The following is a 17175-nucleotide window of genomic DNA, read 5'->3' as shown; positions in this document are numbered from 1 at the left end:
CGACGGTCAAAGTGGATTTGTACGTAGTCGATCATTATGGGAGTGGACTACTTTAGTCTGGCCAACCGCAGGCAGCTGCTCAGGTCATTAATAATTCAGCAGCTTCATACCAGAAATACTATAAGACAACGCTTTGAAAGCCGAAAGCCACTTGCGTTATACAGCTTTTCAGGTTGAACAAAGTGTGCGGTTGCTTAAAGCCTTCTCCGATATACTATATAAACCTAACCCCCGATGATTATATGCTTATACGTATCAGTCACACAATAATCCTCTATCTTTAAGAATAAATTATACACGAGGCTATCCGGAATCCATGTTTATTGTCGTTGTCTTTACAATACAAACATACAAAGCTCGATCACGTTTCAGTTTGACCCTATTCAAATTATTTTAATGACTATAAACTGCCATTATTTTATGGGTCGGATAATAAATCACACTTTCAACTGTATAATAACATACTCAACTACTGTATGTTGGAAACTGCACCTGCATGAAACAAAAGCAGTACAAAAGCACAGTAATATAAGCTACACTGTATGATATACAGTTTTTGTATTTGACAGTAAATAAATTAAACAAGCTAAAAAAACAACAAAAAAATGTAATCATCCAGTTACATTTGATACTTCTTAAAAAAAAAAATCAATAATTTGTGTCTGTGGCGTGCTTTTTGTTTTGGGGAAAGAAGGCTTACACTACTGATGTCTACATCACCATAAATTCCCACGTTTTATCCCTCCTCTCTTCTTCGACTTCGATCTCTCAGCCTTTTTGTTCTTCCTGCTTTTGCCACCTGCCCCATCCTTCCTCTTCTGTGGAGGGGGTGTGTACTTCTTGTGACCGTAGAAGTCTGCAGGGCAAACTTCTTGAACAAAGTACCTACATTTTGTTAGTCCTCCTTGTTTGGCTTGAGCATCTCTCTTAAGCCTCTTCACCTCTTGTCTCTCTTTGCGCCTTTCTGGCCACTTCTTCCTCTTGCCAGCCTGGCCGAATGTCTCCTGCTTTGTCCTGCGTCTTCCCTGGACTGGCTGATTCTCCTCACCACTCCCGCCTGTCCCTTCAGAGAAGTGCTGCTGGTCTGACAGAGGCAGGAATCTAGAACTTAAAAACTCTGAATACACAGAGTGGATGGAGAAAATGTCCTCAATAATTAGTGAGCCTCTATAGCTAAACAATAAGTTGAAAGCAGTTGTTCTTTATAACGGCACTAACTCATAATTTGATATAAACAAAAAGGTCAATGTAGAGTGAAAGGGGCTGCCACAGCGAATTATCAACCAATTCTATAGTTCTCTGCAGCTCCACAAAGTGCCTTTCAACATGTTGTGTTGGTCTTCACAGCCCAAACCTTTACTGTTTTGATGCACCCTCGCTGCTCTTATATGTTTTTAGCCACAACAGGCAAACTACACAAACTAGCACAGTCTATTACAACAGTCTTGCAAGAAAAATTCTGCCTTCATGAAATTTATGATAATAAAGTTAAAAATGTTGGTGTTGACTCCATAATACAGGGTTTTGAGGGCTGTGATTTGTTGTGCTTTTAAACTGAATTCTGTTATTTTCTCCACATATATTGCATAACGTATTACTGTGTATACTATAATATACATTTTGTCACCTTTGGCTTTTTTCTGCTTCCAGGGGCGACATTGGAGGACATCCTCAATGGTGTCATAGTGGCAAACGTATGGCAGTAAGGGAAAAGTCCCACTGATCATCCTTCTTTGAGTGCACTCCTAATAACGACAGAGTAGATCAAATTGAAAGTGAGTGAGCAAGACGACAACTACAGTTAAGTCCAATCCGAAAGAAGATTAAGAAAAAAAGAGAGATAATATGTTGTACAGAAGTATACAGAGGAGGAAGGCAGTGAGAGACCTGAGACATTGTAGACAGACAGAGAAAGTGGGATTACATATAGGTTAAGGCAAAGTTCAAGTCAAGAAGGAGAGGCTGTAAAAGTTAAAAAGAAAGAAAAAAAAGGATTCCTTTCATTGGCCACTTACATAGCCATGATGTCCCCTCTGAGAGCAGTTGCAACAATGAGAGGGGTATTTCTTTTTTTTGAGGATGTGGACTGTCGGTGGCCTGACTGGAAGCTCTAACCGTATCTGAAAAAAAAAGGTCAAAAAGTTACATTAAGATGGTCCTTCTTAACATCTGATTATTTATATTCTCTAATTTTGATCGGTGGTGTTAATACAGCCAGAAAGGCCTTTTAAGATCTAGAATCGTTGTGCATCATACTTTCGTAAGGTGGAATAATAAAAGTGCAGTAAAGTAAAAACACCAACTCACTGTGCAATGGTATTGTCTCCACGTATCAGGGCAGGTCTGAGGAAAACCCAGAAGACAAAAGGAGAAAATTACTCTTGAGCAGGACTAATGTAAAGAGCATTGTGCAGATGAGGAACTGTCAAAGTAGAGTAACACTTCATAAAAAGGCCCAACATGCCTGAGGCTACAGAATATGTCAACACACAACTGACAAATCCTTTCAAAGTTTCCTTCAACACAGAAACCCAACATCCCAACCTCAACTCACGTCAGAGAGGTGCCCTGACACCCCGCAGCGCTGACAGTGTTGGTTCCACACCTGGGGCCTTTCGCAGGGCTTGAGGCCATGTGACAGGCCACAGCTGGGACAGGGGCGGCCCGGACAGTATTTCTGGATGTGGCCCTGTATCCCACAAAGAACACAGGTGGGACATTTCTGCTGACAGAAACAAAAAAAATTCTTGTTAACATTAATGTTTCGTCATCTACTTTTTTTTTCAATTTGACAGCATAAACTTCACAACAGCACAGCAATATATTATTTGTTTAAACTGCTGAAAATATGAAGGATGCTTTTCAAAAAAGAGAGCATAAACTATTTTTTTAAGCATTTTGCAATTATTGAATAGCTTAGTGTATAGCTGTATAGCTGCAGGAAACACAGCAAAGAACAGGGGGATATCAGCTGAACTCCAATAAGAGATCAAAGGTAAATTCAGGAAGCCCCGTCAAAGTGATTTTAGATAGAAATCTCACCAGCTTTGTAAGTATTCAAACCTGAATCAGGGTTATTAATCAATAACTGTATTAAACTCCCACAAAGGTTATTCCTTCCTCAAGACATTGATATCGGCTGTATACCTACCTACTAATGACAGTATGAAAATATGTTATGTATACGTAAAAGAAAAAGGGGTAGATGCACGCGTTCCTTTACCTTAGGGTTGTTGCAGCTTTTGGCAATGTGTCCCATCTTTTTGCAAATTTTACAGATCAGAGAAAAATAGCGTCTGGGCAGAGACCGATCAGCACCACGCTAGATAATGTGAGAGAACAAAGACATGGACATTATTTAAAATGGAGTATTGTAAGTTCACAATACTGAAAAATCACACGAGAGTCAGCCAAAAGTATTTCTGAAAATGAATAAAAAATGAATCACACGCTACCTTGTCTTTCTCAGATACAGCCCACGTATCATTCACCGATTTCACAGTCTGATCTATGAAAGCGACAAAAAACAAGTAGAAAATTAGGTTTTGTAGAGGTAAATGTATTGAACAATTAAAGTTATATTTATGTTGTTGTCAGACAGAATACGTATTGAAACATAATTCAAACAAAATAAAGAATTGTAGATTAAGTGAAACAAATGTTAATTGTTTTACTTCAGCAATAACCAAGGCACACTTTAAAGCTGAGTTCTTCCCATTTAAAAAAAATCACAAGTTAAATTAAATTACTAAATAAGAACTTGTCAAGTACTAACCAACAAAACCAACCAGCACCTTGTGTGTGAATGTGATAAATTACAATAGTTTGTAAATAAAGCTTAAACCTTACAGATAGAGTGATGTTATTTTACAACCCACACATATGACTGTGGATCAGAGGTAGAACAGGTTGCCCTTTGGCGGCTCGATCCCCGGATCATGACTCATTAGTCATGATGGGCAGGTGGCACCTTGCATCCACTGTCAAAGTGTATGAATGGGTGTGAAAGGATGAATGATGACATGTAGTGTGAAAGCACTTTGAGTGGTCGGAAGACTAGAAAAGCGCTAAACAAGTACAAGTCAAATTGCTGTTAACAAAGCCTACCCATCAATTTCAGAGGTGAAGCCATATAGTCATAACATATTTAGTCCAACCCACATGGCTGAGCCTAAATACCGGTTACAGACAGGCTGTATAATTTCATTGGTTCATGTTTGAGTTCTTGTATAGTTATTTTTCTTAATATCACATATATAACATTCAGTTTATGTAAATGTCTGTTTCATATGGCATTTTCTGGTGATGTCTGTTCCTTTGTAATGCATTTCTTGTCTGCTGGGCACTGTGAACTTTGTCTGTTGTCTGTATGACTTTGTGACAAATGAGTTTTCCCACTGGTGATTAATAGAGTTTTCTAATCTAATATTGCTTGTACGTTATTCAGTTTCAATTGTTTTTCCTTCAGATAAACATTTCAGAATCCCAAATTGTGAAATGTAACAACAATGAAACATATTTCTTGCATTAGTAGGCTTTGAAATAAGATAGTAGATGGCAACAGAAGGTTAACCCAGAGTGAGATCAACTGCAAACTAACCTTCATCTCCAGAGGCATCCTCACAGCTATCCCTGTAGCTCAGGTTGAGCTGGATGCTTGAGTCTCCCACCTGCTCCTCTCCTCCAAGGAGCATCCACTCCTCGATGGGTTGGTCACTGTCGTCGTCGTCGTCCTCCTCCTCCTCCTCCTCCTCCTCCTCCACCTCCTCCAACTCTGAACTGGAAGTAGGACTCAGGCTGCTGAGCTGCACCGCCTGTCCAGAGGTGATGTTGAATGCCAGGAGAAGCGGAGGAGAGCTTTCCCTGATGAGTCGTGAAGCCCGTTTACAGCTGCTGTGATGTTCCTGGTGACTAAACTTAATCTCTTCTTCTCCTTCTGAACTATTTAAGTCACCAACAAAGAAGACGTCGTCCTTGCTACTTTGCTCATCATCACCATTTTCATTTTCCATCGTATAATCAATAGTACAACCTCAAAACAGAAGCTGAACAGCACCACCCAGTGGCGGCTCACTGCATTACTATCAACCAGCTGTGGCTAATTCAAGTTACTACTACTTTTAAGTGGTTCGCACCGTGTAATAAAATCGTCTGGTTGTGTCTTTTTTTCTTTGAACGTGAAATTATGAGGTGTATATGTAGACAGTTAAAATATACTGACACGTGGGCTAACATCAGGCCAACCGACGGTGCTATGCTAACGTCAACTAACGTAGCGAGCTAATATAGCTTAGCTAGCTTAGCTAGTTAAATTATTAATTATTAAGTGAAATTGAGTCTATAATGGCACTTTACGAGTGCTTACCGTGTTGGGTTCATTATAATTGGGTTGCCACTGCACACAATGCACTATACAAATAGTCTCTCCATACAACTGAAAGCGCTGTGACTTCCACTGTTTATATTATGTATAAAGCGGAAGCTTGAAGAACTTTACCGGCGTTTCCCCTGCGGTCAAGTCAGCCCTTATCCACCAAGTGAGCGGCACTTAGTGGAAAATAAATGACCGTCTATTTCAGGTGTTACGGTATGGTGGTCTACGGTGGCTTAGATAGCACAAAAAGCGTTCAAACGTAATTCCCCAATATCCCAATTTTCAAACTGCTATAAAATAAATAAATAAATCCTTAAACTTGTAAAGTAAAATTACAATGCAGCCTTGTTCATGCTTACCTCTGCCATGCATATATGTAAGGCCTTGGGATTTTAGTGTACAGTTTTGGAGAAAAGTTACTTCAAAGTCAGCTTCAATAAAATAATTATCTTCATAATGTCACAATTTCCAATATTCAAACTGCTATAAAAACAGATCCTTAAATTTGTAAAGTAAACTCACATGGCGGCCTTGTTGAGGCTGACCTCTGCCATGCACATGTACATGGTCATGAGATTTTACTGTACAGTTTTGGAGAAAAGTAACATCAAAGTCAGCTTCAATGACATAATGATATTTATAATGTCACAATTTCAAATATACAAACTCCTATAAAAACAGATCCTTAAACGTGTAAAGTAAAAATACAATACAGTCTTGTTCAAGCTGACCTCCTCTATGTCCATGTGTATGGCCTTGGGATTTTACTTTACAGTTTTGGAGAAAAGTGACTTCAAAGTCAGCTTCAATGACATAATGATATTCATATTGTCACAATTTCCAATATTCAAACTGCTATAAAAACAGATCCTTAAATTTGTAAAGTAAAATTACAATGCAGTCTTGTTCAAATAATACGTCTACGTGGGCCGCGTATGATTTATGTACTGTATTTCCAAAAAAAAATCTTTGCTTTAAAGATAATGCATGTGCGCATGTGCGCCCAATCAAAGGCTCGTGCAGCTCCACCGCTCAGGTGCACAATGCTGTCCCTCCGCACCACAAACAAAAATATAGGGACAAACTGTGAATAGTGCTCTCTTAAAGCCTCTTTTTGAATGAGTAAATGTTTCGTCCTTGAAACCAGATAGGCTCAACTTTATACCAAACAACGAGAAGTTCAGATTAAGCTCGAGACTTTGTTTAGAGTCGGTCGGCGATGGACGCGCGCTTTGGACCGGTGCCACTCACCGTTACGCACAGTAAGTAACGCTGTTTAAATAAAGTTATGAGGTGCCGCCTCAGAATACGTAGAGTAACCGAAGTTACATCCGACCCCCTCACGGAATCATGTTGATCCGCTCCGGTCCTCAGGGTACGGCGGCGTGAACCAGCTCGGCGGTGTTTTCATTAACGGGCGTCCGTTGCCGCACGTGACGAGGCAGCGCATCGTGGAGCTCGCGCATCGGGGTGTGCGTCCCTGCGAGATCTCCCGCCACCTGCGCGTCAGTCACGGCTGTGTCAGCAAGCTACTGGCCAGGTAAAATTACATTACCTTTTTAAAGGTTTATTTTGCCTATTTATTAATATTTTACTCATTGCGTCATATACAGTTGATTAGATTTGTTTGAACAATATTATTGCCTATAATAATTATTATTCTAATATTTGTAAAACATTGTAAAAAAAAAACAAAAAAACAATGTAATGCACAAGATATTTTATATTGTAATTTTGATCACATTAGTAGTATTAGGTGGTACACATTAATGTGTACCACCACGTTTTTAAAAGTGAATAAGTAATTTGGAAATATATATAAATATCTTTCATTTCTAAATGCATAATATTTGGAGACATATGTTGGATCATTTAAAATAAGTGTTGTCATCGGTGAATGCATTATTCAGAAATTAAAACATCTTTGATAGTTATTGATCTTAAAACTAAGTGGTCATGTTCTTTGAATCCACAGTGTGGTGTTTCTCACTATATTCAATAGCATATTGATCAAACTTTCTCCACAGCCGAAAGTAATATGTTAACCCTGCTGACATGCATCAATATTATAAATGCAGGTACAATGACACAGGAAGCATCAGACCCGGGGTGATCGGAGGCTCTAAACCCAAAGTGGCCATTCCCCGTGTTGTGCAAATGATCCTGCAACTGAAACACACTAATCCCACCATGTTCGCCTGGGAGATCCGAGACAGGCTGCTGCTAGAGCGAGTGTGCAATCATGATGGCGTGCCCAGCATCAGCTCGATCAACAGGTACAGATGAGTTCACGCATGTGTAAGTTTGTGTGCTTGACAACACAGATCAAGGGAGAGTAGAAAGGACAGCTGAGATCCCTCTCTCTTTACAGGATCATCAGAAACAAAGTCCAGTCCGAGTCTTGTGAAGTTGGTAAGTTTTTCTGTCCTTTCTACTCTCTTTTGATCCATCTACGTGTTTCTAATGTTTCCGGACACTGACCTCTGACCCTGCAGTATCATCTGCACCATCTGTTGCCATGGGAACCGCCTATTCCTCTGAGTCCACCCGTTCCATCAGTGGAATTCTGGGAATCAGGAAATGCAGCAAACACAAAGAAGGTAAAATACCATTATTCTTATCTATGTATTTCTGTGTGTTTGAAAGTTTTTATATATATATATGTATGTGTATATTTGTTTCTATTGTTTTGGTAGGAATGATACAAGATGGATAATGGATGATAGTATAACTGCAACTTTACCACTTCTATTAGTTTCACAATTGGAAACCTGACAACTACAAATCTAAATGTTTTTGTGTTGTTTGTTTTTTTCAGAGAGTTAGTTTTAAACGGGTTTCAGAGCTATAATCCCCATTGTCCACAATTTGGTCAGCCTGCATTTTTCTGTCTGTCAGCAATTCCCCATTTTTGTCATTAAGTGCATGTTCTTCAACAATGAAATAAATCATGCAAGACCATCTCTAAAACAAGTGGTTTTGAATGTTCATCTTCACACTAGATTAGACATGTTGTGTAGATGGATGGATTTGCAGAGCAGACACAACAGAGCACACAGCAGGCCAATGAGTAAAGCCGGTGGTCCTGTGTTCACATCACTCTGGCTGTGACAACCTCCACAGCAAGAGATCCACCTCATGGCCCCGGGCTTCTGTCCTCTCTGCTCTCTGCTTCTCCTTTTCTCCTCCTCACCTCAGCCTCTCATTACAGGCCTTCCACCTCCACTCCTCAATCACTAAAGCCATTAGAGTATGAGATTGTGTGGATTGATGTGCATCCTTACAGCTAGAAACACGCGTGTGCATGCCAACTACTGTCAACTACTAATTAGAACAAGTCGATTGCAGGAGAGGGATGGAGGTAGGGAAAGAAATGAAAGTGATCTTGAAGCTGTTTTGTTTTCTAGGAGGGGACATCTCCTGCTGCGTCTACCACAACCGGCCATGTTCCTATAATGAAGCCTGGAGAAGGTCCAACCCCTGCCTGACCTCTATTTCCAGTCTGACCCTTTACCCTGGTCTGCCAACTTATCATAATCCAGACTTCTTAGGTCAGTCTGCATCAAAGCGTGATCACTTATGTATGATAAGAGTTGAACCTTCATGTGTTTTTTCTCATCTGTTCTCTTGTTTAGGGCGTCCGTGTCATTACAACTAAACAGGGCTGCAAAACACCTCCTGATTATTAAAACCTGCCTGACATCAATTTAGAAAACACAATTACAAACATGTTGAAATAAAACTGAGATGATATACTTAAGATGTTATGTTTTATTTACATAATTTGGAGTCAAATAACAATATGCATGCTGTGTTTCAAACTTAACAGAGCTTGATCAGGCCAACATATTATCCCCCATCCCGGCTGCCACCCATGTGGCCATTTTCTCCTCAGCCAGTGGTTGAGGGGGAGCATCATTAGGGGTCCCGTGATGAAGAACAATGACTGTTTTCTCTCCTTCGTGTGTGTCTCCCTGTGGCCTCGCCTCCAGCATGAGGGATTAAAAGAGATGGGAGATGCCAGAGGGACCCGCGGGGTCAAAGAACACCACTGAGAAATTTATCTGTGGCCAGGAACGGGCATCAGTCTATAACAGGCACATAGAGAGCAGTGACACATGTTTTGTGTACATCTACATATTTGTATGTGAGGGTTTTGTTACAGATGTTCAAACTTCTGCAGTTTACCAAAATATGTGTGCATTTGCAATTTAAAGGAGTAAGCAAAACATGATTCCACATCTTTTGACAGTGTAAAAATGTCAGGCATCACACAAAAGTGAAGTCAAATCAACCAAATCTATTTATTTTACTCATTACAGTCTGTAGAACATCCTAAAAATAACAGAGCTGTCATTACAGCAACACCATTAGTAGAAGCTTTTATCAGCAGGGGGCGGTAGTTGACTGATTTGCTTGGTTGTGAGCAACCATATCAACAAGTTTGACACTTTTAAGCTGCAGCTTGTTAAGACAAGATAAGAAACAACTTCTTACAAACTGAACTGAATGTTCACCCTCCAGCAGCATCCTAGTAATGAGTTGTTTTTAGACATTACTTGTGCAGCCAATTCTCCAGCAAGCATTTTGAGGCAAGCCACAGTTGCGAGAACAGTGACACAAATGCACAGGCAACCTGTTCAACAGGTCACAGCTGCCTTTTTCCTCTATATCCGTAATCATATAGAATGTCCTATACTGTAGCTTTCGATACTTAAATACAGTGCATGTATTATTCTAAAATATGGATTATACTAACACTTTCCCTGACTCTGCTTTCACATTCTGTCACTAAGGTTGACAGACAGTGCCACCCACACACCCACACACACACACACACACACACACACACACACACACACACAACATTATGAAAAAAATACAGAATAACCATAAGCTCAGCAAAAATACAAGGATTCTTCAGTAAAGAATAAATTACAGTTAAGTAGTATTAAAAAAGAATCAAGTACAAAAATACAATAGTATTCATTTTGCATTATAAAGAGTTTCTACAGATGAATAAATGATTAACCTAATGCTTCAATGTTATTTTTACAGCTGCTCCAGAAAGTATTTGATGTGAACCAAAATAATTCTTCCTTGTTGGCTGACAATATAGACTTTGAAGGCCACAATACAAATGGTGAGGAATGCAGCATAATTTTTTTTACTGAGTAAATATTTATTGTGTTGATGAGTCCTCCACAAAGGTGCTAATGAAGATATATATATATATATATATATATATATATATATATATATACATATATATATATATATATATATATATATATATATATATATATATATACACACACACACACACACACACACACACACACACACACACATATACCTAAATACTATCCATGTTGCAACTCATAGCGATGAGTTTGTACCAGTTTGGAGGCATAGCTCTGCCCTAGCCTCCATCAGGTTTGTTTCACTGACACACCCTGTTGGCACACAGACACACACACACACAAACAAACACACAGGGTAACTTGCAGTCCTCCAGTCCCCACTGGATAGTCCACAGCAGAAACAATGTGCAGCCGCTGTCTCAACGACCTGGGGAGCTCGGATGATGGTTATGATGATGATAATTGTCCACAGTGTCAGTCACTCAGCAGCTGTGGTGAGTTCAAAGACCATGGCTCTCTGGCTCATAGCAGAATGTCTACCTGCTCATTGTCCTGTATGAGCAGGCAGCAGTAGGCGATTTATTTTCATAGGTATGATGATGTAGTATGTCCTCTTAATGCTGCTGCTATTATATCTATTTATCCATCAACTATTGCTGACGCTGTTGCAACTAATAGACTATAGACTCCAACTGAGGGAACAGACATGAATATTGATGATACTAATAATGGTGACAGACTTTTCTAAGTAAAAACTAAAACAGATCTCAGAAAATCTTTAATTTTTAATGCTCTGGTTGGTTTCTAAAAGATATATTTGGTTGTAAAATCAGCAGCTAGTTTGGCATCTTTAAAGTTATACAAAATGTATATTAATAGGATTTCATTTATATTGTTTTTTGGGGTCATAATTAGGATGCCATATAGAAGCTATCTGTTTTACAAAATTATGTTGCTGTTACCTTTATTACACTTTGTTGTATGTTTACAGTAAAACAAAATACAATACAATACAAATGAACATTTCTTGTGGTATAAATACAATGTTAGGTTGAAGCACAAAGGAACAGGTGAAGAGAGAAATGGCTGTGGATGACGTGTGTGCTATGTTTCTCCTGGCACTCTGTAAGTGACAACCTGTTTATCATGAATGCACTGAATGAAAGAAGTTCACAGATTAAATCCCTAACTGCTTTTCTTAAGGTCTTGCAGAGTAATAATATAAAAGAGCAATACTGGTCCAGCACAACACAAATGATTTTTTTTTTTTTTTTTTTGCATCAAAGTGGCCTTTTATCACATTTAGGAAGAGTATATGTCGCCAGTGTTCTCTCTCGATCCCAGTGATTTCTTTTGTCTCTTTCTTTTTAAAGTGGAAACAGTTGGCAAAGAAGACATTGATGCACAAGACCATGTAAGGCCATATTAACTTAAACTCGCCATATTAACTTAAACTCTCATTCACAACAAGACCAGACAAAAAGAGTCTCTCTTTCTCTTTCTCTCAGGATGCTGATATCGTTCTTCCGTCCAAAGCGTTGTGGTTGTTTGGAAGTCTGCTTTTCTGGACAGTTTGGTCGCTGCTGCATCTCCTCCAGATGTTCCTCTGGTTGATCAAACTCTTGCTGTGGTTCATCTCTATTTCTGCATCCCCTCTGTGTTGCTGTGCATCGTTTCTTCTGACCTGCGTTATGCTGCTGCCACATTATACAGTTAATGCTATGTTTTTTGCAACCACCAGTCCATTGTACGTTTATGGCATGTTTATCTGTTTTTTCATTTTATTGCTTATTTACGCCTGGTGAAAGTCAAATATACAACTATATATAAATTACAATATGTACCCACATATCTTTCTTTCCTTTTGGAGAACATTTCTTTGTTATCATGAATTTCATCATTTATCCAGCAACTGATGTCTAAACCCAAGCCGGTCCAGTGTGTGTGTGTTACAGCTAACGCAGTGTGTATCTGAGTATTTCTTTTCATTTAATGATATACACTGAAGCCAATTTAAAAAGTCTAAACTGTGAATGAATGTTGAACAAATCTCCCAGAAGAAATCCCTCAGAATGCAATGTCACCACGCCAATATTGAGCTTGCTCACAGCATGTTATAAAATGGAAATAATTAATCATTGACACCGAGTTTCAACCTGTAATCTGTGCGTGAGTGCACATACAGATATGCTTCCTTGCCTCCGAGACTGTGGTGTAAAGCCCCGGTTGAAAGTCCAAAAGTGATTTTTATTTGGGAACTCTTATTCCAACTACTTCCTTCTTCATAAATCACTGCAGTGTTTCCTCGTTCTCATTTAAAACTGCACAAGGACTGAAGGTAAAGGGCTGGAGGAGCTTATCAGTGCAGGTTTATAGAGCAATAATCATCTCAGATATAAAAGTCAACACTGCATTAAGAGCTTCACGAGGAATCAACAAGAAACACAACTTTCTCAGGACCCAACTACAATGTTTACTCAACGCTAATTAAAATAGAAGAGAAGTGAGCCAAAGCTGAAACAAGCCAAGCCAGTTGAGGCACTTGATTTGGCTGGACCATGTCTCTGCCAGCCAGAGTTGTTCACAAGAGGAGAGCCACCATCACAGCTCTGCCTCTCTACTACTCTGGACACCTGCTGAAGAAACTCACCAAAGACAAGGTGAGGATAAAGATGGAAAAGTCATGCAGACACACGTGTATTAAAAAAATAATAGAAGAACTGCACGGGTAACAAATAGTAATCTTTGTGATATTTCAATATGAGTTTTTATGACTGTTAAATTCTGTTAAATTTGGGAATGTTATGTCAAAAACAGAACTCTAAAATGGCAGTTTGTCATTTTTAGGATTACATAAAGTACTATGGAGAGCTTCGTGGAGCCACACTCTTTCTGTACAACGATAACTCACAAGATACGGTAAGCAAACTGTTTACTTTGCCCTTTTTCTTAAGCTTTGCAAGTAACGATACAGGCTCATTACAACGTATTCCTTACATTAGTAATTCTTAATATTCTCATTTTGAATTATGCCTTTAATTTCATTGTGTTTATTAAGGTGGTCCAAGTACAAATCCATGTATTTGCAAATATACCTAACAATGAACCGTTTATGATTCTGATACTAACAGCAGCATTGGGATTTACAGAATAACAAATAAATAAATCGTAAATTAGTGTTAAACCTTTTAAACAACGACACTGTTAAAGAGCTATAAGAAAGTAGGTGATAAAAAAGGTGCAGAAACAATATAAGCCACTACTATTTTAGATAAATAAATACACGTTTCATTGATCGAGCATGTTTTCTGATAGAAAGTGATCATTCTTGTTTGTTAACTCTGTCAGTACACAGAGAAGCTGGACCTGGAGCAGCTGAAGTCATTGAAGTTAGAGTCTCCATATCAAAAAAAGGACCCAACTATCTTCATTCTCACCATGCACACAGAGGTGGTGCAGCTAAAGGTGAGCTTGATCACTCTGTTTCAAGATGATCAGTCTAGGATGTATACATCTACAACAACATGTCATGTAGTGTATATTTTATGGAATGTGGCACACCCACATGTGTGCTGCTTGTGCGATGCAGATGGAAAACTCTGACACAGGAGAAGAGTGGAGGGGTTACATCCTGACTGTGGTCAAAGTAAGCGCACAACTTTTATACTGTCTTTATGCACTCATTTGAAAATAATTATTTTCTGTGTGTAACTTTGTGCCTATTTCATACACAAAGCCAAGCTCAACAAACAGAAAACAAGTATTTTCTGTTTTCTATTGCATATTTAACAGAGAAACGTTATCGGTACATATTTTAGAGTGGGTGGATCCAGGTGTTGTCTGTTTTATATTCAATTTAATAAATGCTGCCCCTGAACTAAAAGTGGATCGTGTCAACACAGAGTTTATATATTTGATTTCTCAGAGGGAGTCAAGAATTTACAACCACATACGAGGATTTGTTTTCTAACTTTTTACAAATCTGAAATTGAAGATTAGTAGATTATATAAGTAATAACAATAAGTAAAATAAGATGACAAGCGACATTTCCCCACAGAAAGAGATTCCCAGTAAGCTACAGCTGCTGCCCGGCCAGATGTTGCAGCTGCAGGACGCTCTGGATCAGGAGAGGAGAAGAAGCACCCCAAAGGAAGGGCCACCCCTCCCACCCCGACCACCCTTCCTCCTCTCAACCTCTCTGGCAACGCCTGAAGACGAGCTTGATCAATGTACCCCTGACCTGCCTGCGTAAGTGAAGCAAGTCGCTGTCCAGAAACCAATACAGGGACAGTCGACAGATGTTCAACACATAGAGGGGGATTTTTTTACTTCACTGACAGTTAATCTCTTCCCGTTATACTAAATTCATTGACATGTTTTTGTCCCCTGCCCTTTGAAACTACAACCTGCAGCTTTATCACCTGCACTGGTAATGAGGAAGTGCTTCTTGTTTTTCTTTGGTTCCCACAGCTGTTTCTTAAGTGTGAGTCGGCAGGAGGCTGAGCGAATGTTGGAGGCAAACCCCGAGTGCGGAAGCATTATCCTCCGGCCTTCCACTTTGGCCAACAATTACGCCCTAACCGTCCGACAACTGATGCCCAGGTCTGTCTGAAATGTACCACAATGCAGGAATATATTTATTTAGGTTATTACACTTTAAGTTAAATATCAGGTTCTTTCCTCAGACAAATGCATGTACAAGAGCAGCGTCCACGAGCAAAGAATTAACTAGTATTTAAAATGATACGTTGTTTTGTGAGACGTTTAAATAAACAATTACAAATCTTCTTAACCCAAATATAACAAGTGTTACTGTCATATTAGGAAAGTTCCTCACTAGCATATGGATAATTTGAATGCCAGTGTAATGTAATTTATGAGATGCTGCAGCTGATGCGACAGCTGGTGGATAAACATGTAAAGGTGGATGTTGTTTAAATTCAAATAACATATAAATAATTTGTCATCAGCAGTAGGCAAATAACCCCCCTCTGGTTTGTGTTTCAGTGGGCCAGTCATAAAGAACTTCAGAGTGACCACCACAAACTCTGGGTTTGTCATCGAACTGGACACACCAGTAAGCCCCTCAGCGCTATACACCTAAATTCCTTTTCTTTCTCTTTGCTTGTTTTCATGCGTCTTCTTCCCTGTAGGCGATGGTCTCCTCCTTGAATGACGTACTTAAATATATCCTTGAAAAGACAGAGTACCGTCTTCATCCCTATGTGGCATCCCAGCCTTACGACACTTGCATCGGTGAGAAGAACGCTGCCGTTACAGTCTCAGCGGCAAGTGCACAACTCCTAACAGTGTGTATGTGTGTCTTCAATAGATGTGTCACCTGCTCCAAAGCATGTCAACATGACCCTACCTACACCTAAAACAGTACCCAAGGCACAAGTGGCACCTATGCTGCGTTCACAGACCAAAGAAGAGCCTCTGCCGCCTCAAACAAAATCAGTGGAGAGTGAATATGTGTTCCCTGACGATCAGCATCCTGATGTTCCCAATCTAAAGCTTGGTAAGTATGAGAGAATATAAGAGCTATGAAAAGTGTGAATAAGAGTCATGCGAGTGAAATCAGTCTGAATGAGTAAATGTGTATGTTTTTCTCCCAATTAGTTCAGTTGGATGGAGAACTTCATGAAGTGTTAAAGCCACGGATGGAAAACGTGTACACTGAACATGACACAGTGGAAGAAGTCACCACAGAGAAGAATGAAACCACTGAAAAATCCCACTCAGGAACAGCACAGTGGACCACAGAGAGTGAAATTTAAATTCAAATGACATTAAAAAGTCTAATCTCTTAAAGCAGATGTCTCAAACTAGGTAGGTGCAATCAGTAGAGTGCAGATCAAACGAGGAATGCATTGACTAGTGCTGTATTGTGTGAGTAAATGAACCCCACAACCTCCGACTAATGAGCTGCAACACATTCACAAAAAAACGGCCATGTATGCAGACAATCAGCTCAAAGCCGCCATATAAGACACTGCATCTTGCCAAAATCAAGATTAAACTTTTATCGGGGTCAGACGGGGGTCGGAGATGCACTCAGTTGTGTCATCACCAACGTTCCCTACCGGCCAGAAGTCGGTTACCAGTGGTGAGTGAGGAGTCAGCAGGCAGTAAACGGCAGTATAAAACAGGCAATAACATGTGATTCGCGCATGCAGCCATGCCTGGGCACCCACAATAATATGCAGTTTGCTTCAGCAGAACGCAAGAATAACTGTGGACTCCTTGCTGAGGAGGACAATAATAATAATAATTTGAATTGATCCATCTTCTGTTCATGTTTTGGTTTGACATGCTATGCATGGCATTAGCACTAAACACAAAGTACAGATGAGGATTAGGTTGACTTATATTTAGTCATAATAAAATGAATAATGAATGTGTATGCCTTCCACCCTGACATTCTGAATCTGAACCCCGAGCCGTTAGTTTTACACCACTTTCATTTGAATATACACAATTTTACAAAACAAAATAACAGCATATTGAGGCATATTATTATTTTCTTGATGAAATATTAACAAATCACTGTGACTGTTAAGTGTAGTAAAGTTGCTTTTGTGTATAAATGACAAGATATACAGCTCAATACAGACAACTATATGACCCAGATTTGAATAGAGTAGAATATGATT

At 39.4% G+C, this 17175-nt stretch overlaps 3 protein-coding genes across 4 annotated transcripts; 2 read left to right on the top strand and 1 right to left on the bottom strand.

Annotated features, from left to right (window-relative positions):
* Positions 1-304: 304 nt before the first annotated feature.
* LOC137791860 (zinc finger CCHC domain-containing protein 7-like) lies at positions 305-5528 on the bottom strand. 2 transcript variants are annotated; one of them, XM_068587056.1, is made up of 8 exons: positions 4601-5528; positions 3456-3508; positions 3224-3322; positions 2555-2725; positions 2308-2343; positions 2016-2120; positions 1628-1745; positions 305-1117 (listed from the first exon to the last, which is right to left on the bottom strand). In XM_068587056.1, exons 1-8 carry the CDS (start codon positions 5010-5012, stop codon positions 717-719), a joined length of 1395 nt encoding a protein of 464 aa, XP_068443157.1. In that variant the 5' UTR covers positions 5013-5528; the 3' UTR covers positions 305-716. The 2 variants fall into 2 exon arrangements, with proteins under 2 accessions (XP_068443157.1, XP_068443166.1); XM_068587065.1 differs by having other exon boundaries at positions 2555-2722.
* A 982-nt stretch (positions 5529-6510) lies between these two features.
* On the top strand, positions 6511-9032 carry LOC137794490 (paired box protein Pax-5-like). Its single transcript, XM_068591305.1, has 7 exons — positions 6511-6636; positions 6749-6914; positions 7453-7650; positions 7746-7786; positions 7870-7974; positions 8782-8925; positions 9010-9032. Exons 1-7 carry the CDS (start codon positions 6594-6596, stop codon positions 9030-9032), a joined length of 720 nt encoding a protein of 239 aa, XP_068447406.1. The 5' UTR covers positions 6511-6593.
* Positions 9033-13076: 4044 nt separating this feature from the next.
* Positions 13077-16299, top strand: LOC137794485 (signal-transducing adaptor protein 1-like). Its single transcript, XM_068591291.1, has 10 exons — positions 13077-13178; positions 13366-13437; positions 13867-13983; positions 14108-14164; positions 14577-14767; positions 14990-15121; positions 15527-15596; positions 15673-15775; positions 15852-16040; positions 16142-16299. Exons 1-10 carry the CDS (start codon positions 13077-13079, stop codon positions 16297-16299), a joined length of 1191 nt encoding a protein of 396 aa, XP_068447392.1.
* Positions 16300-17175: the final 876 nt, after the last annotated feature.

The sequence above is a fragment of the Clinocottus analis genome, unplaced genomic scaffold (assembly GCF_023055335.1).
Source record: "Clinocottus analis isolate CAN_PGR_092001 unplaced genomic scaffold, fCliAna1.0.p SCAF_10, whole genome shotgun sequence".
Lineage (NCBI taxonomy): Eukaryota > Metazoa > Chordata > Actinopteri > Perciformes > Cottidae > Clinocottus > Clinocottus analis.
Note: the sequence above shows the minus strand (reverse complement) of the source record. Positions and strands in the feature narration are given on the sequence as shown.

Coding starts and splice junctions, on each gene's coding strand:
- LOC137794485 (XM_068591291.1), top strand. CDS start 13,077: ATGTCTCTGCCAGCCAGAGTTGTTCACAAGAGGAGAGCCACCATCACA. Junction 13,438..13,866: donor ACGATAACTCACAAGATACG/GTAAGCAAACTG, acceptor TAACTCTGTCAG/TACACAGAGAAGCTGGACCT. Junction 15,597..15,672: donor TCATCGAACTGGACACACCA/GTAAGCCCCTCA, acceptor TCTTCCCTGTAG/GCGATGGTCTCCTCCTTGAA.
- LOC137791860 (XM_068587056.1), bottom strand. CDS start 5,012: ATGGAAAATGAAAATGGTGATGATGAGCAAAGTAGCAAGGACGACGTC. Junction 2,726..3,223: donor AAAGCTGCAACAACCCTAAG/GTAAAGGAACGC, acceptor TGTTTCTGTCAG/CAGAAATGTCCCACCTGTGT. Junction 1,118..1,627: donor GAAGCAGAAAAAAGCCAAAG/GTGACAAAATGT, acceptor CTGTGTATTCAG/AGTTTTTAAGTTCTAGATTC.
- LOC137794490 (XM_068591305.1), top strand. CDS start 6,594: ATGGACGCGCGCTTTGGACCGGTGCCACTCACCGTTACGCACA. Junction 7,787..7,869: donor GTCCGAGTCTTGTGAAGTTG/GTAAGTTTTTCT, acceptor CTGACCCTGCAG/TATCATCTGCACCATCTGTT. Junction 7,975..8,781: donor ATGCAGCAAACACAAAGAAG/GTAAAATACCAT, acceptor TTTGTTTTCTAG/GAGGGGACATCTCCTGCTGC.